The 23899-nt window shown below is 55.0% G+C and overlaps 2 protein-coding genes across 15 annotated transcripts in view; one reads left to right on the top strand and one right to left on the bottom strand.

The window, feature by feature from the left end:
• The window catches only part of NDEL1 (nudE neurodevelopment protein 1 like 1), an 80535-nt gene that overhangs the window by 40669 nt on the left and 15967 nt on the right, over nt 1–23899 (top strand). For 5 of the 13 annotated variants that reach the window (XM_047089746.1, XM_047089745.1, XM_047089744.1 and 2 more), the window contains one exon: nt 619–770. In XM_047089746.1, the coding sequence (XP_046945702.1) occupies nt 619–770 (152 nt within the window). The other 8 variants (XM_047089755.1, XM_047089754.1, XM_047089753.1 and 5 more) reach the window with 8 other exon arrangements.
• Nucleotides 16924–23899, bottom strand: part of MYH10 (myosin heavy chain 10) — a 123704-nt gene continuing 116728 nt past the window's right edge. For both annotated transcript variants that reach the window (XM_047089742.1, XM_047089743.1), the window contains exons 35-40: nt 21410–21498; nt 20533–20656; nt 20241–20449; nt 19225–19333; nt 18120–18292; nt 16924–17320 (exon numbers count right to left, since the gene is read on the bottom strand). In XM_047089742.1, the coding sequence (XP_046945698.1) occupies nt 17176–17320; nt 18120–18292; nt 19225–19333; nt 20241–20449; nt 20533–20656; nt 21410–21498 (849 nt within the window). In that variant the 3' untranslated portion in view covers nt 16924–17175. The remainder of the gene's footprint in view (nt 17321–18119; nt 18293–19224; nt 19334–20240; nt 20450–20532; nt 20657–21409; nt 21499–23899) is intronic.

Genomic DNA, 23899 nt, shown 5'->3' with positions numbered 1-23899 from the left:
AGGTCTGCTTCCTGCCTTCCTGCCCGTTCTCTTTGTCATCTTGGTGGGTCTTCATATGCGTGCCCTTTCAGGGTTGATTTTACTCAGAGTTCTGTCCTTGAATTCCTGATCTCCTTCGCAGCCGTGACCTTGTCTGCTCCCTGGCGTGAATGTCTTCTAAATCTTCGTTTCTAGACCACTCTTTTCCCGAGTGTCAGACTGCAGGTCTGTACTACTGATCCCTCAGACACAGGTCGTGCTGTAGGACGGTGTTCACTCAGCAAGTATTTGAATGAATGTCTTGAACGTAGGAAATGAATGGCTCTCTGATAGTCCACAACCCAGAAAGGAACCTGGCATCTGTCTCTGTCTACTTGCGCCACATTCTTCTTAGTGAAGGTCAGGATTATAGCTGTAATCCTTGGTAACACTGAGGGGAATAACTTGTTCTGAGCTCATGATGTCGGAGTCAGCATAAATATCCCCTCTTTCTGTTAGTGAGGTGATTGTGGCTTAAATGGCTACCATTATCCACTGAGAAAGTACAATTTTAGTCTTGAAATAGAAGTGTCTTAAAATGCAGATTTTTATGTACAGCTACTGTTTTGACAACCAGATCATTCCTCTTTCTTTCCGTAGGCTTTAGAATCCAAATTAGCGGCTTGCAGGAATTTTGCAAAGGACCAGGCATCACGAAAATCCTATCTTTCAGGGAATGTTAACTGTGGGCTGATGAACAGCGACAGCACAAAGTTCCCTCGATCAGGACACACGTCTTTCTTTGACAAAGGGTAAGTCTTGGACCTTTTAAATGACAGTTTGGAGCAGTGACGTTGCACGTTATTAAGTGAGCTTATTGAACTTCAGAAAGGTAAACTGTGTCCGGTAAACCTACCTGAGATGGTGTCACCCAGATCTCAGGGGACCTGAAATCTGTTGTCTTCAGATCCCCATGGAGTCTGTTGCCCTGGGAGCTCTGAGGCTTCCGTCTCGGGAGGCAGACTCTTGCGAGGCAGCAGTGTTAGGCTCTGGGTATTCAAGGTGGCCGTGGTACCGTCCTTGTCGTCAGGGTGCTTCAAGGCTGGGAGATGTTCTCGGCCAGTTTGTGGTAAGGGTGGACGAGAGCACTGTGGTCGTGACCGTGCGGACTCTGCGTTTTAGAAAAATATGAACCCTCTGGATCAAATACAGTTCAGGAGGCACCGGTTCAGTATGATGAGAAGGTGGTTTGGGGGAGTTGAGAATTAAAAAAAAAAAACTGGCGTAAGTTGGAAGCAGTCGTACGCCCTCAGTTTAGCAGTTTCCAGCTGGTACAGGTGTGTAAACACCCCTATGCCTGTTCCTAGGCACGTAGGGTCCTGTTTTTCTGCGTCTGCCGCATGCTTTTGAGAGTCTGTAGGGCTGTACCTTAAATATTGCTCTGCTGCCCCCTAAACGACTTAGGCTTTCGAGATCTTTCCATGTCCGCACATATTGTCGTACCTCGAGTGAAAGAGACCGACGCTGCACGGTTATCCTTTGGATGTGCCTTGATTTAGCTACAACCGGTTAGGACCGTGGTCTGGGTAGGCTGACCACGTCACCTCACGCGGCTGTTCCCGGAACAGCGGCTGAGGCACCGTGAGCCCTTGCTTGTTTTTTGAGTCGTACGTAGAGGCTGTTCTTGTTCTATGAAAGCGATACAGATGCAAGTCTAGAGATTTTCAGCCTTTTTTTTTTTTTTTTTAAGAGAGACAGAACAAGAACTGGGGGAGGGGCAGAGAGAGAGAGAGAGAGAGAGAATCCCAAGCAGGCTCCATGTTCAGCACAGGGCCCAACGCTGGACTTGATCCCATGACCTTGGGATCATGACCTGAGCTGAAATCAAGAGTCAGACGCTCAACTAATTGAGCCGCCCAGGCGCCTCTAGAAATTTCAGTTTCTTAAAGGAGCTTTCCTCACTATGGCACATTTAGGGAGTACTGGATGTGGCACACAGTCCGCTCTGAACAGCGCCTTTTGTCCACCCTTGTGGAGTGTTCTGGGTTCTCTCTCTCCCTTACGGGAGTTCTTCCTTCAAGTATACACATTTCAGTAAGGAGCACATTCTAGAATAGCAGTATATGAATCAGAGCTTCATTCTGACCGTTGGGATTCCTCAGGGAGCGTAAGTATAAAATTAATTTTCCTCAGGTTTAGGGGTTTCGGGCAATCTTGAGGAGTGCCTGTTTTCATACTGTAATGGCAAGCGGAATAAACAGATATTTTACGTGAAAGTTGCCATTCACAGGGGGAGTTTCGGGGTAGTTTTCCCGAACGATGAAAACAGTACCTAGTTGTTTTTTCCAACTTGTGATTTTTGCAACTTGTGATTAACCTGCAATAGAGTAGTTATTAGTCTTTATCTGGCATCATACTTCTTGCCTCGGATGCCCTGTGACGTGAGAACAGGCGTGAACCAGAAATGGACTGGTTGGAGGGATGCTTTTGTATGTAGAGGGTCCTTAGAACAGTCACGATGAGGGGGAGGGGTAACATGGTCAGTTCAGGGTCGCTGCTCCTGGCTTCTTCCTGAGCGCTGATGCAGAGCCCCGGGGCAGGGATGCCTAGAGATGGACCAGTGTAAGGTAGTTGTGGAGGATTCGGAGTAACCTGGAACCAGGCGCGGGCTTTGGGCACCGTCACGGAGCCCCTGTCCCCTGAGGAACATCCTGGATGCACGCGTAGGCTTTATTTTCGGAACCGAACCTGGAGGCGTGCCTCCTGAGAGAAACAGTTACAGATGATGTTTAGTTTTGGCTTAAATAGTACGCATTTTTAATAGAACTATTTATGGTAAGAATTAAATGTGCTTATTGTGGGCCTGCCTTTTCCCAAGTGCTTAGTTTATATGGATTGTACATACACACCCGGATATTAACCTCTTTCTGGAATTAGGTTTGTCTAGTTGCCATATCCCCGAGGCTCACTCTGGTGCTTTTGCTGTGTTCGTCCTTCCTTGCCCCTTTGCTTGGATTCTGGCTTCCTTCTGGCCTGCCTGGCTCTAAACTCTGCCTTTCTTCCTGCTGCCGCAGTGACTAGGTAAAATCTAACGATGCAGAAGGAAGGGGGGGGGAATATCCCACCTCCCAGTTCCACTTTTCAGTCTGCTGGGTTAAAAGAAAAAACACCATTTCTTACAGAAGCGTAGAAGTGTGTAGCTTGGACTTTGAGCAGCAGGAAAAACTTCATTTTAAAAAGCCTTTGGCTCTGGAACCTGCCTGTCCTGCGTCCCGCTCCGGAGGAGTGTGCCTGTGGCTCTGTCACTGAGCTTACCAGTGCCCCACGGTGAGGGAGGGGCTTCAGTAGAGGAGGTGCGTGCGCGTGTGCCTGCCCCTCCCCGCCCCTCCCCGCCCCTCCCCGCCCCTCCCCGCCCCTCCCCTTCCCTCAGAATCCTGAGATGCAGTGAGGCCTGACCACATGGAACCACATGATACCGCCTTCTCCTCAGATAGTAGTGCATGTGATTTGAAAATAATCCTGTAAGTTCTGGCGATCTGAGGGCTTCCCAGAAACAGGGTTTTATCTAGTCTGATCGCTTCTGCCGGTTTCTAGACTGTGGCTCGCTGGACCTCCTTCCCCGGCATGGCTCCGTGTCCTCCAGCCACCGGTGGCCCTTCGTGTCGAAACCTCACATGTAGCACAGCCACCGGACTTCTCTCGAAAACGTTCTGTTTTCTTCATCCGCTTTCGCTTCGTCTCTGTAGTAGCATGTACCCTGGTCTGTAAGCCGGGCTCGTGTCGTTTGGGCTGTGTGTAGGTGGGTGTAGACTAGACCACTTTGAGGACACGCTGTGAAGATCGTACTTGTATTACTGTGTAATGTTTTTTCCTTTTTTTTTTTTTTTATTAGGCAAGAAAAAGTCATATTTCCCACGTTGTTCATGGGTAACTGAATTTGTTTGCTGTGCTCTTTTCCTTCTTTCGCAGTCATGGTATATGGTGGAAGACGCATTAACAGAGTGGTGTTACTAACTGCATGGGGCTGACTCTGCTTTAACCAACTTAACAGCCCGCGAGTGGCCTGTCAGGTTCCCGTTGGGCCGACTGTCCCCCTTCGTACTGGCTCGGCCACGCAGGACAAGACAGTTGGTGGTGGCGGTCCTGGGGCCGTTGTGGCCAGCAGGCCTGTGACCCCTGTGATGTAGGGTCAGGGGCTGCGGTGATGACGCTGGAAGTCTGGGCGAGGGGGTGGAGTGTCCCTGTCAGGCCCGGGGATCACATCTGATTCGACTTCATGGAACTAGGGTTCTTCCTGCTGCCCGGAGCCCTCTGTTTTCTCAAGGCAGGTGCCAGTGCTGGTGGGGGCTCTCTCCTCCACACTCACTCGTGTATCCCCAAGTATGCTGGAATGTTCTAGACGGACTTGTGCGTGTACGATCTGTCCTGTCAGGAATGCACCTTTCAGTTCGCAGAGCTGCTGGGGCTTGTGTGAGCATCCGTTCATCTGGGAGCCTGCACTCACGCAGCACCTCCGGCCTTCTCTCGTCCTGTCCTTGCTGCTGGGAAGGGTTCCGTCTCCATGCTTTGTCTCTGTCACGAGAGATTTCTTGCCCTTCTGACTAGCTCTGTCCGCCTTCTCACTTCTTCTGTTGCCATTTTACAGCCGACCTTGGTATCTGCTCTTAGCTAGATTCTCCGTTTTTCAGACTCTCGAACCAGACTATGGTGGTAAGACCATGACATTTCATAGCTTCTGGAACCTTTTTGGTGTAGGTGATTCCCAGATCTGGTTCGCCATCCCTGCCCGTTCCCTCTCCACTGGGACATGTCCCTTTGGCTCTTTTGCTGCTCCTGAAACCCGATGTGGGGGGCAGGGGGTGTTGCTTCTCTTGGAGCCTTTTCCCCACTGCACAGCTTTCTGTTCCCCAGAGGACCTCGGCAGACACCCTCCTCCTTCTGCTCCTCCTCCCTTCCTCCTCCCCCTTCCTTTTTCCCTTCCTTTGGTTTGTTTGTTTCTTTTTCTCTCTCTCTTCCCCTTCCTTCCTTCCTTCCCTCCCTTCCTTCCTTCCTCTTTCTTCTTCTCCTCCCCCTCGCCCCCCACCCACCCCCACCCGGCCTTTTACTTCCCACACCTTGACTCAGGTGCCCAGAGAGGCCCTGGCAGATTGTTACTCTCTCTGTGCGTCATCCTGCCTTCAAATCAAGAATTCGCATTTCTGCCCACACAGAGGATTCGCCCACCTACTTGTTTTCCTCTTATATTCTGGATTGCACTGCTGCTTTCCCCGTTAGAGCTGGGCGGCATCGGGAGCACCGGAGTTGTTGCCGAGGGCTGTCAGGTGCCCTCTGACCAGGCGCAGACAGGGAAGAGAGAATGTGGCCTGCGCCCCATTGACAAGTTCACGGGGTGAGCCTAGACTGGGCTTGGGCTTGCTTTGGTCTCTTTAGTAATAGAACGATAGGGATGAACTTGGCGTTTTTTAAGGTCTATCTAGCTTGAAAATGCAGGAACCCCAGCCCTAAACCTGCATGTGGGGCCATTCTCCTGGGGTTTTTGCACGTCCCTGGGGGAACAGGTGCCGGCCGCTGCTTGGTGCCCAGCGGGGCCTGTGCCGTGCTCTGGGACCGGAGTCTGGTGGTCACATGTTTAAAGCGGAGGCCTGCCTCGTTGTTGCTGAGCGTCTAGGACTAGGAAGTGGGTCCTGGGGCCCTGGGACTGGCCGCTTGAATGACAGCCGGGGCTTGTCCCGTGGAGGCTGCAGTGGCAGGCGGGGTGCGGCCCTGCCCTGAGGAGAGTCACAGGCAGAATGGAGAGGGTGATCTGAAGTTTTCACAGGTGATGAAGCCTGGATGTCCGCCCTCCCCGAGCCCAGAAAGGAAAGGGGAGCTCCTGGGTGTGCTCGCTGGGGGAGGAAGTTGGGGGGGGGGGTCACGCCTCCCAGAGCCCCTCCTCTTGCTCTTGGTCTGAGTGTACCCCGCTTGATTCCAAAGGCAGCATCTCTGCTCTGAGCTTGGTTACTTCAGAGTTCAGCTGTTAACTCTTTCTTCAGAGCGGTCAGGGTCATTTGTCGTCTCTGTGCATGCCCGTTTCTCCGAGTTGCTTCTTCAGTGTATGAAACGATGAACCTGTAGGGTGTGTGTGTCTGTTCTCGTTCCTTTGAAGAGAACCTCTCTCCTTGAGCCCGTGTTCAACTCCCCGGACCCCTGTGATGAGCAGGTGGTGGCGGGGGGGGGGGCGGGGGACAGCGATGGCACGCGTGGCACGGTGCAGGCCCCGCGCTTGGCTGCACCTCTCAGATCGCTAGTGGGGCGGATTCCCCGGGAGCGTGTTCAGTATGGAAGGGCTGCGTGGCTTCCTGAGAGAGGTTCCAGCCCTGTGCTCCTTCGCTGGCTGCTTCCTGTGGCTGTGGGGGCCGCTGGGCGGGGCTGGGGCGCTCTGCACCTTCTGGGCCTGGGTGCCGGGTGCTGGCTGCAGGCTCTGGGGGCTGGGCTGGGCACGGCACTCAGGCCTCTGCAGAGAAGCCTCCCCTGTCTGGCTCTGCTTGGGAAACAGTTTAACAGTTACTTCTTCCTCCATCTTGTTAAGATATTCACGTGTAGTGTAGGAGATTGGGAGAACAAAGAAAAAGTATAAAGTATTAAACAAAATTTACCCGCTACCCAGATGGAGGAAAAGTAACTCGTTAAATTTTCTTTCTGTAACATATATGATTTTATATGCATATATGTGTAGCGTCCCCCTCCCCGCACATTCTAGCACATTCTAGATGTAGCTGCCTAGAAGTAACGTCCATTTATATAAGAGGTTGCGGTTTAGAATCTAGCACCTAACTACTTTTTTCCTTCACGTCGTTGAACACATACAGGTCGGTAACTGCTCATTCTACCTAGTGTTAATTACATTCTGAGTATTTCCCCGTGCTATTAAGGCTGTGGCATGTGTCTTTAATGGTCGTATAGAATTCATTGTTGAGTCGCACCATCGTTTATTTAGCGACTTCCCGTTGGCAGACACTCAGCCCAGCTCCGCAGGGGAGAGGTCAGGGCTGTGGCTGGCAGGATGGAGTTGCCGAGCGGGGAGCATGTAATCTCGCTCCGGCACCCCCGAGTTCTCAAGGCTCTGACGGGCTGGCGCCTTCCCGGCAGCCTCTCTCCCCGGGCCCCACGATCCTGCTGTGGGCCGGAAGGGGAGTGCCCGTAGAGGGCATGTGCATTTCTTGTCGGGTGTCGAGTGATTTTAAATGACAGTGTCTCTCTCTCCCCTTCCCTCCCTTCCCTTCCCCTCTGTGCTCTGGTCACCCCCACAGGGCAGTAAACGGCTTTGACCCAGCGCCTCCTCCTCCTGGTCTGGGCTCCTCGCGCCCGTCGTCAGCACCGGGTATGCTGCCTCTCAGTGTGTGAGTGCCCGGCCTCCGGGTGGGGGCGCCTGCCCTCCTCCAACAGCCCAGGACACCCACGCCTCGTCCCTCGGTGCCTGGGCCCGGCCTGGGCCCCTGCGTCTGCCTCCCCACGGCTGGCAGAGGGCAGGCTGCATGCGGCGGCGGCTGCTGGGCCCTGCCTGGCCCCAGGACTCTGCGCGATATCAATACTGGCTATTTTCTCTTCTCGCCGTGGTGCCGTTGGTCTCACATGATTGCACTTTTGTGGGTCACAAGGTGGCACGTCCGTGTACTCCTTGGTCACTGGATGCAGAAGTACCCATCATCATCACGCCTGCCCCATAGCTCCCACCCAGCTGTACGGATAGGGTTTAGTTGTGTTTAAGACATTGCCGACCTTCTAGAAGGTCTCCCCCAGATCAGGTCAACACGTGCCCCCGCCCCTCCCCCCAGCTCCCGCCAGCTCCCGCCCACGCTTCTTCAGCGCTCATGATCGCGTGTTCTCCAGCTCCACTCCCCACCGTGTGACCTGCTGCTGGTCGGGGGTCGGGAAGGTCACTGAATTAGGGAACATTTTCTGCACCTTCTGATTTTACTTTAGCGGTTATCATTCCATAGACTTGCCTCCCAGAGCAGCGAAATGCCCGTCTGGACCCCAGCTAGCGGGAGCCTCTGGGGCCGGGGCACCATCTGCTCCTCATCCGTGTGCCTCAGACTCGGGGTGAGGGGCGGGGGCAGCCTCCTTGCCAGCTCTCTGGTCCTTCAGTTAAGCGACATCTTTCAGGGCGTTTTGTTTTGTCCTCTGAGGGCCTGTCCACTTGTGTTAGGAAGCGTCGAGCGGCCCCATTCAGGGGGCTTCTGGTGGGCAGACTGGCCGTAAGTGGTTGCTCCCGATCATCTTGATTACTCTCATGCTGCATTTACTGTTTACATTTGTTTTATTGTACATAGGTTTGTAAACATTATCGCCTAAGATATTTGTATATAACTTGGGCTTTGTAGCTTTTATTTATTCGGAACTCACACGGCATGTTAATGACTTACGATGGTGTCCTACTCTGGGCAGCTGCATAGGATCATCATGTGGTTAAAAGAAAATACTTCCCCTCAAAAAAGTCTTTTAATGTGGAAACAATAAATTTCACAGAAAAAACCAAAACAAAACGGATTGAGGTTGCTTTATTGGGTTTCTGCCAGCCTGGGAGAGAAGACCAGAGTTGCAAAGCCCGGTTCAGAAATGTCCCTTGGGTTCTGACTCGAGGTGTGCAGACAGATGGCAGCTGTGTGTGTGTGTGTGTGTGGGGGGGGGGGCAGTGCAAAGAAAAGCTGGGCGGTCTCCCGAGGAGGTGTCTGATGCAGGTGTTCTCATGCTGGTTCTTGGTGCCGGTCTCTGCTCGTAGCTGTGATTTCCAGGAGTTTCCAGGAAGGCCTGGGGCTGCACATGGTGGTCTGGGAAGAGGGAGGAGGGAGGGACAGGGTGGTGGATCCAGGAGCCTGCCCTCTGGATGTGTTGCTTTTAGGACATGTGTCCGTGTTCTGCGGCTGGATGTCACTTGGATCTGGGCTTCTCTCCTCATCCCTCAGGTTGATGTTGGCTAGTGAGAGAAGATGCCGGGTGTTTGGGAGCAAAGACACAAAGTGACTGGATTTGAGGGATGGGGAGACTGGGGCGGCTGTACGAATGTGTCAGGTTCCGAACCCTAATGCTTGTAATGATGAGTGAAAATAAACCAGATAGTCTGTAGTCTTAAAACTGTAAGTGAGGGGCGCCTGGGTGGCTCAGTCGGTTAAGCGTCCGACTTCAGCCAGGTCACGATCTCGCGGTCCGGGAGTTCGAGCCCCGCGTCAGGCTCTGGGCTGATGGCTCAGAGCCTGGAGCCTGCTTCCGATTCTGTGTCTCCCTCTCTCTCTGCCCCTCCCCCATTCATGCTCTGTCTCTCTCTGTCCCCAAAATAAATAAACATTAAAAAAAAATTAAAAAAAAAAAAACTGTAAGTGAATGAAAAGTGAATCCAATTTGTAAGCAAATAAGAAACAGGAATAAGTCCGATACCTTTGTAAAAATCTCTTCTGTTAGTACGGGGCAGGAATATCCTGTTAGTCGGTTCTGAGATTGTGTTGTAAGCGGACTCACCGAGAGACCCTCGGGGTGCTGGGTGTGCTGGGCCTGGGTGCGCTGGCCGAGCAGTTGCGGAGAGAACTCGTCTCTACTCCCAGCTTCTATCCCAGCCATCTCTGCAAGGATTGGATCCGATCAGAGGTTTAAGGACCTAGCAGGTCTCTGTATTCATGCAGGAGCCTCAGATGGAAAACAGAAGTAGAGCTAATGCAGTTAAGGCACGGATGAGTCCCTGAGCCCTGAATCCTGGCCCCTGGCTCCCAGGTGATTTCTCACTTCCCTTCCAGCTAGACGCCCCTGGGATCATCCCCTGCAGACTGCTGGTCAGTGATGACTGGGGGGTGGGGGGGCGCTGGCTGCAGGAACCCATGTGTCTGTCATTTACCAGATGTTGCCACCTCTGGGTCCAGGAGAGCATGGGCCAGGTCCGTGAAAGGGCCGTGTAAGCTGCAGGCTTCAGGAGGAGACCCTCACGTATTTTTGGGTGTTTTTGTAGCCGCAGCGGCCCCTGGCACGGGAGCCCCCGAGGAAGCCGGCTGACTTCTTGGTCTTATCCTCCGCCTTCCGTTTGGATCATTTGGCTGAAGAGCCTACTTTGTACTTGCTCAGATAGTACGTTATGTCACCAGGCATGAAAGTTACCACGGACTTTTTAAAAAATATTTATTCTTGAGAGAGTGTGTGAGCAGGGGAGGAGCAGAGAGAGAGGGAGACACAGAATCCGAAGCAGGCTCCGGGCTCCGAGCTGTCCGCACAGAGCCCGACGCGGGGCTTGAACCCAGGTACCCATGAGATCGTGACCTGAGCTGAAGTCGGACTCTTAACCGACTGAGCCCCCCAGGCGCCCCGACCCTGGACTGTTTGCCCATCCAGCTGTCAGCCGCCCGTCTCAGTGTGCTCTCTCGCCAGGACTCCTGATGCCCTGCTCAGCCCGGCTCTCACGAACCCTTGAGGAGCGAGCCCTCCCTGCGCTGGTCCCCCCAGGTAGTGACACGCAGCTTCGCCGCCCGTCCCCACCCCTTGCCCCCCAGACGCCTTCCTACAGGCGAGCAGGGGCCAGTGTTCTGCTTCCTTCCAGCCCAGAATAGCCAGAAACTGCACCCCATCAACTCAGTTAAGAGCAGAAGCCAGAGGTGTAATGCTGAGCTCAGGAGAGGACGGGAGAACGAGATACAGGTGGCCCGAGAGCAGGAAGGGCTGGCTCAGCCCAGCTTTCAGATGGGAAGGGGGGGCACAGAGTTTCCGTTTCGGGCCTGAGCTCACACAGCAAGGTCACAGAAAAGCCGGGACTGGAAACCAGCTTGGGGCTTTTCTGCTGTATGCTCCACTTTTCCAGGCTTGGGGCCTCGCCGGCTGGCCTCGACTCTGTTTCGTGTCTCAGGAGATGAGCCGGTTTTGGCTGCTTGGAAACGATGAGCCGTGGGGGCTCACACAAGCTTGGTCTCCCAGGCCTGTGCCGGTCGGGTACCGACTCTGCTTCTCCCAGCCGGGCCTTCCGAGGGCCAACGTGGACACTGGCTCTGGGAAAGGGGAGGTGTCCGGGGGCGGAGAGCCGTCCTGCCTGGCTGCTGGCTGCTGGTGGGAACGAGGCCAGCCCAGGGATGGGTCCCAGCAGTGAGGTTAGAGGACACTAAGATGAGCCTTTTCATCATTCCAGCTTTACTTCATCGACTGTGTTCCTGTCTATATTTGCCCCAAAGTTTGAAGCAAATTGAGAACATTAGCTGGACCTTAAAAACGGAGGCTTGTTACTTGAGTCTTTCCTAAAAATGGGGGCCGGGTGAGGAGGCGTGTTTGTGAGTCACTTCCCTGTGACTTCACGCGTCTTACCTGAAAACTGGTCCCATGGCAGTTAAAAACATGATACACGGGGGAATGCGGTAGCCCTTTTGTAAGGATTAACGTGGCGGACTTCCTTTATCAGCTAGCGCGAGTCAAGAGGCAAATTTGAAACGAGAACACAGCTTGCAGGTGCTGGGGCCGGGCGACCACGTGGGGTTGGCCATTCAGGGTCACGCTTGCCCCCACAGGTCTTCTGCTAGGGTTTCCTGTCCACTCTGAAGCCTCCCCGAGGGAAACGAGGCACGCTGAACCCAGATCTGTCCGTCTGTGGGGTGTTTTCTAATACCCCCGTCGCGATCCGTCACGATCCGTCGGTGGGAGGCGAGGGAGGAGGGCGCTCGGCTGGCAGGCCTGGGCAGTAGGTTCTCTGGCACGCGCTTGGATTCACGGTCAGGAGAGTGAGGTCTGAATGAGTTCAGAGCCCCATTGCTCCCTGTAGGTAGTCGGTGGAGTTAAGAAACACGTTTTTTTTGTCTCCAAAGATAGTGATTGCTTTAGCCAGGGAGGAAAAAAAATCAAGTTCCGTTGTCACCTAGGATTTAGGAGAATAGGTACACTTTTGCATTACTGGTGTCACTAAGTTACTCTCTGTAAGCTTTTGATCAGTGTAGCAGTGTGATCTGCTAGGAAAACTCTTCTCTTTCTCCTTTTGGGAAAATCGCCCATAGCAGTAAGGACGAATAAAACAGTCTCAGCGGCATTAACGTGAATGTCTGATGGCCGGGGATGGTCACGAGGACTCTGTAGCCGAACAGGATACCACGGGGCCGTTGAGATGTGGGCGTGCGGACGTGCTAACACACGGGGATGGGAGTAGCCACTGGGAAATGGACACGGATGAGCATGTTGTCTGCAGCTTTATTTAAAAAAAAAAAAAAGAAAAGAAAAAGATGCAAATAGTTTGTGTGTTCTACAGTTTCCTGTGAAGTTGCCCAAATTCATTTTTCAAAATGGAAGTGACGAAACATTTTCTTTCCTGGTCCAAGTTGGCCCGGAGACCTCTGTGCTGAGAATTCGGGCCGGGAGCACAAAGCAGGGGCTCCCTGACCTCTGCCGGCCGACTGGCCATCCCTGTTGGGCAAGTTAAAAATACACATACCCCTCAGGCTCCCCAGAATCTCCTAGAATCTCAAACCCAGCACACCTGTAAGATACACCTTTATTTTGTGACCCGTTAAGAAAACTGCGCCAAGGGAAATGCTCGTTTAGACTTTTTATATTTATTGAAAGAGCTCTTTCTGACCATGTTAGGCACGTTTCCGTATCACGGTTCGTAAATAAAAAGTAAAACAGAAGAGGTTTTCTTGAAATTTTGCACTGTGGTTCCGGCGCTCTGAACTGTCACCGCCCAGAGTTCTGTTGTGTTTCCCCAAACAGCGTCGTCCTCTGGGCCATGGTGGGCGTTGGTGACGTTCGGCACTACTGAAGAGCTTTATTTTGCTCTCGGCTCCAGAAGTTTCTTCTAAGTTGCTGATACTTACTCTGCAAGGTCTGATGTCGGGCTTTCCCGACCTGACCAGGAGGAGCCTGGCGATGACAAGGTCACAGTTGCCCCTTGTTGATGGCGATCGTGGGAGATGATGCCCATATGTGAGAACATGGGCATCTCAGAATCTGTGCAGCACAGCACTTCGAGGGAGGGCTCTGTCAGAGCCAGTGTTTCACGGTCTTGATTGTGTCACGTGACGTCATTAAATAAGGTTTCATGACATCCGGGCAGCAGGGAGGGAGCCATTAGGCTACTCAAAAAACAAACAGACCTCCCTGACTTACTCATGCGAATTTCTGGTTCCGCATCCTTGTTAGAGAGTTTTGCGTTTGATTTCTGGCAAGAATTGCATGAGACCCTTTCACGCGATTTGCTAGATTCCCCAATGGCAGCCGGGTGTGCAGGGTCCTCGGCTGGTCCTCCCAGCTGGCACGGGACACGGCGTTTTAGCCAACGCTTGGGATGTGGGAAAGCTGTCGGTGCAGACGTATCCCTCCCAGAGTGACTGGAAGCCTCCGCGGGTTGGGACTTGGCTCTGGTCTCAGCTGCAGGCTTCACGCCCTGTCCTGGAACCAGGGGAGAGAAGCCACCGTCTCACTTTCTAAACTTTCCAGCCCACGGCCTGTTCCACTATGGGTTCTTTCTTTTTTTTTCTTCTTTTTTTGAGGTGGTCAAGTTCCACCTGACAGGGTGTGGTGTTTCCTGGAGTGTGACAACTGTGGGCACTTTTCTTCCCCAGCCTTGACAACAGCCGCCTCTGTGTCCTGACCACACTGGCTTCAGGAGGAAGGGGCCACGGGTCGGTCAGACCCAGAGCCATAGGGAGGGCCGGCTGGGAGCAAGTTTGGTGCTCTGGCCCATACTTCATCGATGTTGGGGTTTCCAGGGATGGGGAAGATCGGTGGCGGTACGGAAATGTGACAGGGCTGGTCTCTCTGATGGCGGGGTTTCAGAAGTATACTCTCGGGGCTCCTGGGCAGCTCAGTCGGTAACGCGTCCGATTTCAGCTCCGGTCATGATCTCGTGGTCTGTGAGTTCGATCCCCGCGTCCGGCTCTGTGTTGACAGCTCAGGGCGTGGAACCAGCTTCGGATTCTGTGTGTCCCTCTCTCTCTCTGCCCCTCCCCTGCTCATGCTCTGTCTTTCTCTGTCTCAAAAATAAAATGAAAACATTAAAAAAAGTATACTGTCAAGCCAGCCAAGCTAGGGACAGGTCTGTTATCCCCACTAAAGCAAATTAAAATAATCTCTGGGCCATCTGCATTAAAAAAGGAAGCGCCTGCGGTGTTCTGCATGACAGCTCGCAGATAAAACCCCAGCAGAGCCCGACTGCGTCTAAACCTCGTCCGGCCTGAAATCTTCCGCACGATGTGCCAGGCCCCTGCTGGGTGGCAGCTGGCTGGCTTGAGTCTCTGACCCGCTCGGAGCCCCGCTCCTGCACACCCTCTTCCTTGGGCTGCCTCTCCTTGGACTACAAAGCGGTGGCTAGTTAGGAGAGGTTCCTTCTGGGGAACATCTTTGTGGAATCTGGAATGGGACCGGTCCACGCAGGTGATGTGTCCCCTGATTGTGCTGGCGCGGGACGGCCGAGCGGTGTGGGAAACACCGTTACCGCTGTCGACGTAACACCAGTCAAGCCGGCCACCAGGCAAGGGTTCCTGCTTTTTGCGAAAAGCTCCAAGTCCACAGACGCCTGGTGGGATGTTGAACGTGAGGGTGAGGACACGCGTGAAACATGGTACTGCACTCCTCCTCTTGTGTGGTAGTGACACAGGACAGAGGGAGCGCTTTTGCCTTTTTTTTTTTTTTTTATTACATTCCCACCACAGCCAGGCAGCCTGGCCAACCAGAACCGGCCTGACCGGAGACTGTCACGGAATAGAAAAAAAAAATCCACATTCTCTGGGGGGTTGTGTGTTCCCTCGTGTTTCATTTCAGCCTCTCCTCATTGGCCCACACTAGGGAGGCTGCCCTTGGATCTCACCCCTGAATCCTCCCCAAAGCATTTTAAGAAACATTTTTTTAACGTTTATTTTTGAGAGAGAGAGCGAGCGCGTGAGCAGGGGAGCAGCAGAGAGGGGAGGCACAGAATCCGAAGCAGGCTCCAGGCTCTGAGCTGTCAGCACAGAGCCCACGCGGGGCTCAAACCTGCAAACTGCAAGATCACGACCTGAGCTGAAGTTGGACGCTTAACCGACTTCAGCTACCCAGGTGCCCCCCCCCACCCCCCGTTTTTGTTTTTTTATTTTTGAGAGCGTGAGCAGGATTTGGGGAGGGCAGAGCGAGCAGGAGATGCAGAATCTAAAGCGGGCTCCGAGCTGTCAACACAGATCCCGAAGTGGGGCTCGAACCCACAAGCTGGGAGATCGTGACCCGAGCCGAAGTTGGACGCTTCACCGAACCACCCGGGCGCCTCTACCCAAAGCATGTGCGGACGTCCTGCCCGAAGCCATAGTCTGAAACGGCTTGAAACACGGAATCCGGTAATGAGCACTGGTTGGTGCCCGAAACCCTCCTGAAGGCTTCATCTCGCAGCCCTGAAGTGCCCCCTTTTCCACTAACCGTTGGGTCTCCAGCCCCAGCGGCCCTTTCCCCCCGCCATGCGTCCACACGCTGGGGCCACTGTGTGAGCCGGACTCCTAGCCAAGCCTTGCCCAGAGAGCCAGTCCGTCACCCCTCAGCTTCTGGGAGCACAGCGCCCTCGGAAGCGGCGGGCCTGGCCGGCCGCGTTCAGAGTCTGGAGTTCACAGCCTCCAGTCAGAGCCCAGGTGGGACGTTGAGAACAGAAGATGAAAACAGATGCCACGTTTACACGATTATTGTCGTTTATTGAGGTCTGTTTATTCTCAACGGGTGCTGTTTCCTCCAAGTAAACAGAGCAGGCGTAAATATCTATAATGAATAAATTTATTGTCTTACAAAAATCATTGTCTAGAAATATGGGAATACAAGAAAAAAGATTCTTTGCAGTCAGGTGTCTGGTGGTCAACAGCCAGTACAATTCGTAAAGGGGGGGAAACCAAAGGTTCCGAACCCACATGACAAATTCTTCCTAACAGATGTTAAAGCTTTTAACCCAAAAGGTTGGTGTTTTCAAGCACGTTGCAGAGGATCAAGGATTTATAATTAACACTGATTCATTGTCACTGAATGTTTATAATACCACTTTGACTAGAGAGGTACATGATATGAAGCAAAGTCAGAACTTATACAGTAAGTTGTTACAGAGGCAAATAATGTATTTAACGTTGTCTTAGTACTGTAGTGTCTAAGGCACTTTCTGTAATGTCAGTTTGCTTAACTATCAACCAAAAACAGAATGCTAAATGTTCACTGTAACACTGTCCGGGGGGAAGGGAGGAGGAGAAATGAAAAAAGATTCGCGTCCACGGGCATGTCAACATTCAGGCAGATGGCATCGGTTCCCGAGGTTCGGTAAAACCTCCTCGACAAACTTGGAGTGAGTCTGGGACACAAAACTACTGTTTCCATTTTGGGCTCAAAGCAGCGGCTGAATTTGCAAAGGTCGGCATGCGAGCCTGGCTGGGAGGGTGGGGGCGGGAGGGGGGGGTGCTTTGCGCCACCCTCTGCGCGGGGCTATACCTGCGCCTGGACCAGGACTAGTGAGTGCACGGGCAGGGCCTGGGGGTGGGGGGCTCAGGGTCCGCGTGGGCCCGCCACCCGCAGCCGCACAGACCGGCCCTGGCCGGGGACCGATCACAGGGAGAGATGTGGCGACATCGCCAACTCATGGTGACCCCGAACGGATGGCGCTTCCCCCCCAACGCGACCCACCCTCCTGGTCTTTCCGAAGCCCCCTTCACAGTTTGCTCACTGAAATAGTGTCGATCGTTATTCGGAGGAAATACAAGGAGATACGAGTGCAGCTTACGTTCCACAATGTTCTAAGAGACTGGATGTGGCTGAGGAGTCAGGGGCCACATGAACACAGAACTAAATTACCTGTCTGTCGACAGAGAGCATGCAGAGCGACTGGGCAGCCCCGGGGGGGAGGGGGGGGAAGGGGAGGGCTGCCCCCCCGACCCCGATAACCCAGCGACTGGCAACGAGGGTCTGGAGTTGGTCTGGAAAACGATTTCTCTTCTTAACATGGATTATAAAATGGTCTCTTGGTGGATATATGGAAAATAGATGCAAGGATGAGACAGTCTGTTTAATAGGTGTAGGTTTTGTGTACGTATATATATAAAAAGGGGAGCAACTGTACTTAAATCTGAAGCAGGATACGGTATGTGGAGGCCGGAAAGCCTTAAGACACAGTTGATCTTTCAGGAAGGAATCCCAGAGCTCGCCAGCTTCCTCAACGTGTGGGAGGCCCCGAGGCAGGCTGGCGCCGGCCGAGTTCCCACTGTCCCTCTGTACCGCCTCCGCTGGCTTCCTGGGGCTCTACTCGGACTGGGGCGGCTGCGTCTCGTTGACGTCGCTGGTCTTACTCTCCGTGTCGTCGTCCGACAGCTCCAGCGAGGCCCCTTCGATGTGCAGCTGACGCCGGCCAGACCGGCTGGAGGAGAAGCTGATGGGGCCGCCCCGCCTGGAGAGGACACAGAGCAGACGACGGGGCCGTGCGGTCGTTCCGCCATCTCCGGACTCGAACCGGGCGCCCTTCCTCAGGACGCCATGTGGGGTGGGCGGGCGGGGTCGGGAAAGGCTCTGCGGCCGCCTCTCCTGCACCCCCGCCAGCACGGGGTGCACCCAGCGGGAGGGCCCCGGTCTGGGACGCCCGAGCCAGCTGCTGTGACAGAGACGGGAAGGAAGACGGACAGAGGCAAGGTCCTACCTGCTGACCAAGCAGCAGCATTTTTACAGCGGCCAGACAGTCCGTGTTTTAATTAGGCTCTGGGGGCCGGGAAGGTCTCAGGTGCACGTTCTTGTTTTGGCTTTTTTTAGAACCCTTTGTACGTAAAAACGTTCTTAGCTTGCTGTGCACAAAGCAGCGCACGGCCTGTTTGCTGACGCCCGTGCTGGCGCGTTCTGAGGGAGAGAGGTAGGCTCTGGGGCGGGCGGGTCAGAGTCCGTGTGGGGAGGAGGGCGATGGCACCGGGGCCCCCTTGCTGCGGATGCCCGGACAAGGACGGGCACCTGGCCTGGCCCTCCAGCTTCGTGCTGGGGATTTGTGTCGTCCGCTAGTCAGGGGCGGAGGACCGCCGAAGGCCGGGAATCCCGAGGGGGTGAATGCCAAGTGGTTCGGGAGCGAGAACGAGTAACCGCACGTGAACCTAAGGGGGCCTCCGGCCCAGGCGCTAGGCCCACAGACGCGGCTGCCGGCCAGGCTCCCGCCACGGACTCTCCGACACCCAGCGCCTGTCCCGGAAGCCCCTGGGGTCGCTCACCTCAGCCGGTTCTTGAGAGTGCTGACCTCGCGGCTCAGGCCCTCGTTGGCCTCCGTGGCATCATCCAGTTCCCGCTGGAGTTTACGCCGAGACGCGTTGGCACGCGTGGCTTCCTCTTCCGCTTCCTCCAGCTGCCGTTTCAGCTGCTTCATCCTGGCGTTGGCCTTCTCCATCTTGGGGAGGTCACGGGACCAAGTCGGACCACACCGGGGAGATCAGAGTCAGCACGGCCACATCCTGAGCATTTAGCACAGCTCACCACCCCGAGAGCCACGTGAGCGCACACATGTACGTCCGTGTACACACACACACACACACACACGCACACGGGGGATGGGCTGAGCCTCTTGGTCAGCCTGCCGCTCTCAGCAAAGCCAGTGTCTACCAAGCAAACCATATACTAAAGGAGACTTAAAACATGTAAGATCCTACCCCCCCCCCCCTTGAGTTTTCCGCAGAAACGACAGTTTAGGGTCTTCACGGGAGTGCCCCGTGGGATCACGAGGAGGAATCCCTCTTCCTGCAGAGTACGAGAGCCAACGATGTGGACGGTCTCCAGCCCTAGCAGGTGGCAGTTTCTACAGTCCGTTCAATGCGGGTGTCTCGGAGGGTATGTTTGGATTCAAGTGCAGAGCCGTCCGGCGAGCGGACACTGGAACTCTGTGACGCAGACACGCGCCAGTGCCTCGCGGGTCTCCCCCTCCCGGAACTGCCCTGGGTGTTGCTAGGTCCTGAAGGTGGGGGATGGAGGGAGAGCCTGAGTGGAGCCCGCCTTCCCTCCCCGTGTCTGCGGTGACAAGTCTCATCACGGCAGAGGGAGCCAGAGGGAGAGCAGGGCTCCCCAGGCAGCAGACCGAGCGGACGTGGCCGCGGCAACCGGTCCCGTTAGCGCTTCCCCTCGATGCGGAGACAGAGGTGCCTGGGTGCACGTGAGAAGACCCCGCAGGTCCCGCACACGGCACGTTTCTTCTGTCCGTGTCCACCCTGAGTCCAGCCAGTGCCCAGGAGCTGCTCTGGGCCTTCAGGGGGAGGATGGCACACGTTTGTGACGCTTTCTTACCCTCGCCAGTCGGTCGGTAACGCCGGGCCCGCCTTCTTCCCTTACCTGTTCTTTGTACTGATCTGCGTGGCGACGCTCGTCTTCCACCTGCATGAAGATCTCCTTCAGCTTCTTCTCCGTGCGGCGGACTAGCTTGTTGGCGGCTGCCCGTTCCCTGTTCAAGTGACCAACGCGTTAGTGTTCGCAGCTCTAGAAACGACAGCTGAACGAGGAGAGCGTTTTTAAGGTCCTTTTTGTCCGGGAGAGGACACAAGCTAGACTTTTTCCAGGACCTCTGACCAGAATGATGGTGTAATTGCTGTGGCCCGGAAACCTTTGTTTCCCCTCTGCTTAAAGTATGGGTTCCCTCTCAGGTATCCTAACGGCGCCAGGCAGAAAACGTGCATGTGTCGGGGCTTGACACACAGCTGTTGGTCGCTTTATTCAGTGATGATCTCAAGGGCAAAGCTACCTGTCCCATAAACTGAATTCAGAGTTTTTGAGGGCAAAACTTTGGTTACTCTAATTACCTAACTTTTTAGCCTGAAAACCAAACTAAACCAAGACCCAATTTATTAACTGACCGTTTCAATTTAAAATTGACGGACTGCCTACCAAGACCCTAGGGGCTAGTGCGGCTCTAACAGTGACTCTTGTTGGAGCCAAGCTAATCAGCAGGCTTCTAGACGGGCCCACACAGGCCCTGATAGGCCACATGGAGAACTGCTCTGAGAACAGAGAATATTCTTTTGTTCCTTCACAAATGTGATGCAAAAATGGACAGCCAGGGAGCTAGCTGGAAAGGGCAAGTCATGTTAATTACGGCAGCCGCCAACAAGCCCTTTTATCCAGATGCAGTGGAGTCTGGACAGCGGGAAGCCCGGGGTTCCTCTGGCACCAGGAAGTCACCAGCACGGGCCGACACCACCTTCTGTCTCCCACTCGGGTGACAGGTGTCCCCGTGCCACCAGAGGGCCAGGGGCGTGTGGCGGTCTGGGCTGCGACTCCCGGGCTCGGCCCGGACCCGGCCTGCAGTGGAGACGCAGGGAGGTCTGGGGGTGAGGGCGGCCGCACCCTCTTACTTGGCTTCCTGCTCCAGCTGCTCCTCCAGCTGCCCGATCTTGGCTTCCAGGGCCGAGATGGTGGCCTTGAACTTGGACTTGACGGTGCCCTCCAGTTCCTGCAGCTTGGCCTTGAGCTCCTTGTTCTGCCGCTCCAGCTGCTGGCGCGCGTTGTCACTCTTCTGGGCGGCGCTGCGCTCGGCCGCCAGCTCTGCGTTCAGCGTGTCCACCTGGAGAGGAGAGCCGGGTTTAGTCGCTCGCGCCACGGGGACAGTGCAGCCCTTCCCGGGCGCCGGGCCGCGGCGCGGGCCACCTGCAGCGTGGTCTTGCGGAAGCGGTCGTTGAGCAGCTCCGTGTTGCTCTGCTCCTCTTCCAGCTCCTCCTCCAGCTGCGCGATCCGCGCCTCCAGACGCCGCTTCTCATCCAGCAGCGCAGACCTGGCCGGGCGGGGAGGGGACAGCGCTCAGAGCAGGGGCCGCGGCACGACCCCGGGGAGCTCACCTCCCCGCCGCTGGAGCTTTCTGGGCTCTCCTCTCTCCCCCGCACCCATCCCCGTCCCCCAGTCTGTCCACAAGCCCCGGCGGGGACGCTTCCGAACCCGCCACCCCAGCCCGGGCCCCGTCCCTTCTCCCTGCCGCACCTCCCTCTGTCCTCCACGGCCCGGGTCCACCTCCAAAGTGATCCTGGCACCCTCTACCCCGGACTGTGCTAGAAGAGGACCGTGATGAATCCTCAGGGCGGTAATTAAACGGAGAAAGAGTCTTAACTGGAAAAAACTAGGACTTCACGAGAAACGCGTTCAAAGTCTTAAGGCATCTGCTTGCCAAACCTCGCGAGTCTGGGCGTGGAGACCTGCGCGGCCGGGCCGCACGGCCTGCGCCAATCGGGCTATAGCTCCAACTGTGCCTCCTTCGCGCCTGCGGTGGGAATGGCCGGTGAGGGGGTGGGGCCCGCCTGGGTTGTGCGGCCGACCGGCGCCAAGGCCGTCTGGACGCTCAGCAACTTGTGCCCGTCCGTGCAGGCTCCGAGCGGATGAGCAAGTCAACCACGGACTTCTAGGTGCCAGACGACCCGGCCTTCCCGGGTGACAGGTGGGCCCCGGGGGGATGGGCTGCAGGCGCCTGAGCGGGGAGGGTGGCACCGTCGCCGGTTTCTAGCCCATCCTTCCCGCCCGCTGCCAGGAGACTCACTTGCCAGAGGCGCTGTTGGCGATCTCGTCGGCCAGCTCGTCCCTCTCCTGCTCGGCGTGGCGGCGGGCTCGCTCAGAGGAGGCGAGTTCCTAAGGAAGGTCGGAGTGGGATTTAAGCTCCGGGTAACGGGTTCCTCAACCGTGAAGCCTGCCGGCCGCGGCCACCCTGGCTCCGGCCCCCTTGCTGCTGCCGGGCCTGAGAGATTAAGCCACAGCCTGGCTGAAGACAAGCCGGGTGACGTGCTACTGTCCACGTCCTTCCGCACAACTGTCCCCAGAGGGGACTCCCGCCATTTCCAACGGAAGAGGCAGCTCTGTTCCCACCCTCCCTAGAAAGCGGGTGTTTCTTAATCCTAAACGCGGCACAGACCTCCTGCAAGCCCGCAACTATACCGGCTCACGGTCTTGAAGGACCTGTCACGTACACAGTAGTGCAGTTTGGAGGTCAGGTCCACGGGACTGACCGGTGAACACCAAGGTCCCAGGAAACGCGGTAGTTGTGCAGGGAAGTGAGGACCACAGCGCCCGTGGGGAGTGTGGGCGAGGGTGAGCCCTCAGGCTTGTGCAGTAAGCAGGGCCTGGCTCCCGAAGGAGGCGGGAGTCAGGCTCTGAGGCGGTGCGGGCGGCTCTCTGTGAACCGCGGGCCGGGCCCGTCCTCTGGAGGAAGAACTGCCTGGTGCAGCTTTTCCACAAATTTCTTCGGAAGAGGGTTCGCCACAGGAGGCAGCCAGGGTGCGTTTCTTAGCCCACGTGGGTCAAGACTAAAATCCTGTTCTCAGGATTTGAGAACCGCGCCGTTTCCCTTACTGCACAGGTGAGGAAACGGAGGCCTAACGGATGACGCGATTCGCCAGGTGCCAAGACTGGTCGGCGGCAGAAACTCGGGGTTCTGACTCTCCCCATCTGGGCCTCTTGCCACCAGCTGGCGCTTCCTGAAAATGCCGTATTTGGCAAAAGCACAGCTTTAAAGATGCCCGTGGAGCAGGGCCGCATAAAGAGTTCGCCCGTGTGCTTGGCATGTGTGTTCGCCTCTTACGTCAGCGCACGGGACGTAGGCGAAAGGCCCGGGTTCCGGCACATGCCGTCCTGACCCGTGGGGTGGAGCGAGCCCAGCTGGGAGGGCAGCAGCCACGATACTCTGGGCCCGACCCCAGGGCCTCAGATCAACAAACACCGAGCATCAGCTCTGCCATCTGGCCTCTGGTGCTCCGTCCTTTGCCCACTGGCCGGGCGTGCCGTGGACACCCACTGGGAGAACCCGTGGGAGAAAGGGGAGGAGCCTGAGGGAAGGAAAAAGAAACAGAAGGGCAGGGCTAGCTTTCCAGGGGGTCTCTTCTCCCTTATCTAAAGTCTGAAATAAACACTTTCTGAAAAGGCTGGGAGTGTGCTTGGGTACGCAGCTCGTGCCCTGGGGGCCTCCGGGAGGCAGGCTCCCAGAGCCCCCTCCCCTGAGCGTGTCCCCGTCAGCTCCACGATGAACCACACAGATCTTGAACATTTGCTTCACGGAGGAGCAGGTGTTCTTTTAAGCAGACGTGGAGCATTTTTAAAGACTGGTCATGTTCTAGACCCTACAGCTGCTCCGGTCTCTATTCTCTAGCCACAGTGCAAGAAAACAGAGATCAACAAGAACAAAAATCCACACATTCGGAAATTTAAACCACACTTTTAAGTTGCTCATGGAATGAAGGAAACCATTATTGAAATGAGAAAAAATTGGAATTAAATGGTGACGAGAGCATAGATTTTTTAGGACACAGTGAAGACAGGACTTGGAGGGGAATGTGCAGTGTTCTAGGAGCAGAACCGGACAAGAGAAGAAATGGAAAATTAACGTGTGTGACTCAAGAAAGCAGAAAAAGAAAAACCCAAAGGAAGTAAGGATCAGAGCAAAAATCAAGGAAACAAAACAAAGAGGGATCCAAACCGAAAGCTGCCTCTCCCAGGGACCTTGGGGTCTGCTCAGTGTCGACTCACTTGGTTTTTAGTCCCTTCTCCATCCCCGACACCCTTCTTTCTTGCAAGCTCTGCTCTACATTCAGGGTCTTTGGTGACAACAAATCCATCATTTCTAGGTGTTTGTGTGGGCGTGTTTTCGTATTAACGGAAAACAACATTTCAACTCAAGTGGCTCTTCCCTTTCCTAGGTTGGAATACTTGTGCTCACCGTTCACACAGCGATGTGTGGACACACACATTGTGTGTGTGCAGTCCTTTGTACGTCACTCACATCTCCATAAAGCTGTTAAAATAAACCTGCATGGTCAGGTGTGGCTACCGCGGACGTGACCCCATAGTACACGTAAGCCCCCATCAGTCCCTCTTCAGGAGAACTTCCAAAACAGATAAATGAAAGAAGTGATCAAAAGATGAATCACTCGGGGAGTCAATGAAACCTGCAGCTTCCCTTTTAAGTACCACAGGAATAGTGCTTCTATGTAAACCAGGGCGGTCGTAGAACACTTAAGAGTTCAACCATCCCGATGCTTCC

Source organism: Lynx rufus, unplaced genomic scaffold, assembly GCF_022079265.1.
Source record: "Lynx rufus isolate CCGP_SWC_20201006 ecotype Redwood Valley unplaced genomic scaffold, mLynRuf1.p SCAF_28, whole genome shotgun sequence".
NCBI classification, from domain to species: Eukaryota; Metazoa; Chordata; class Mammalia; order Carnivora; family Felidae; genus Lynx; species Lynx rufus.
Note: the sequence above shows the minus strand (reverse complement) of the source record. Positions and strands in the feature narration are given on the sequence as shown.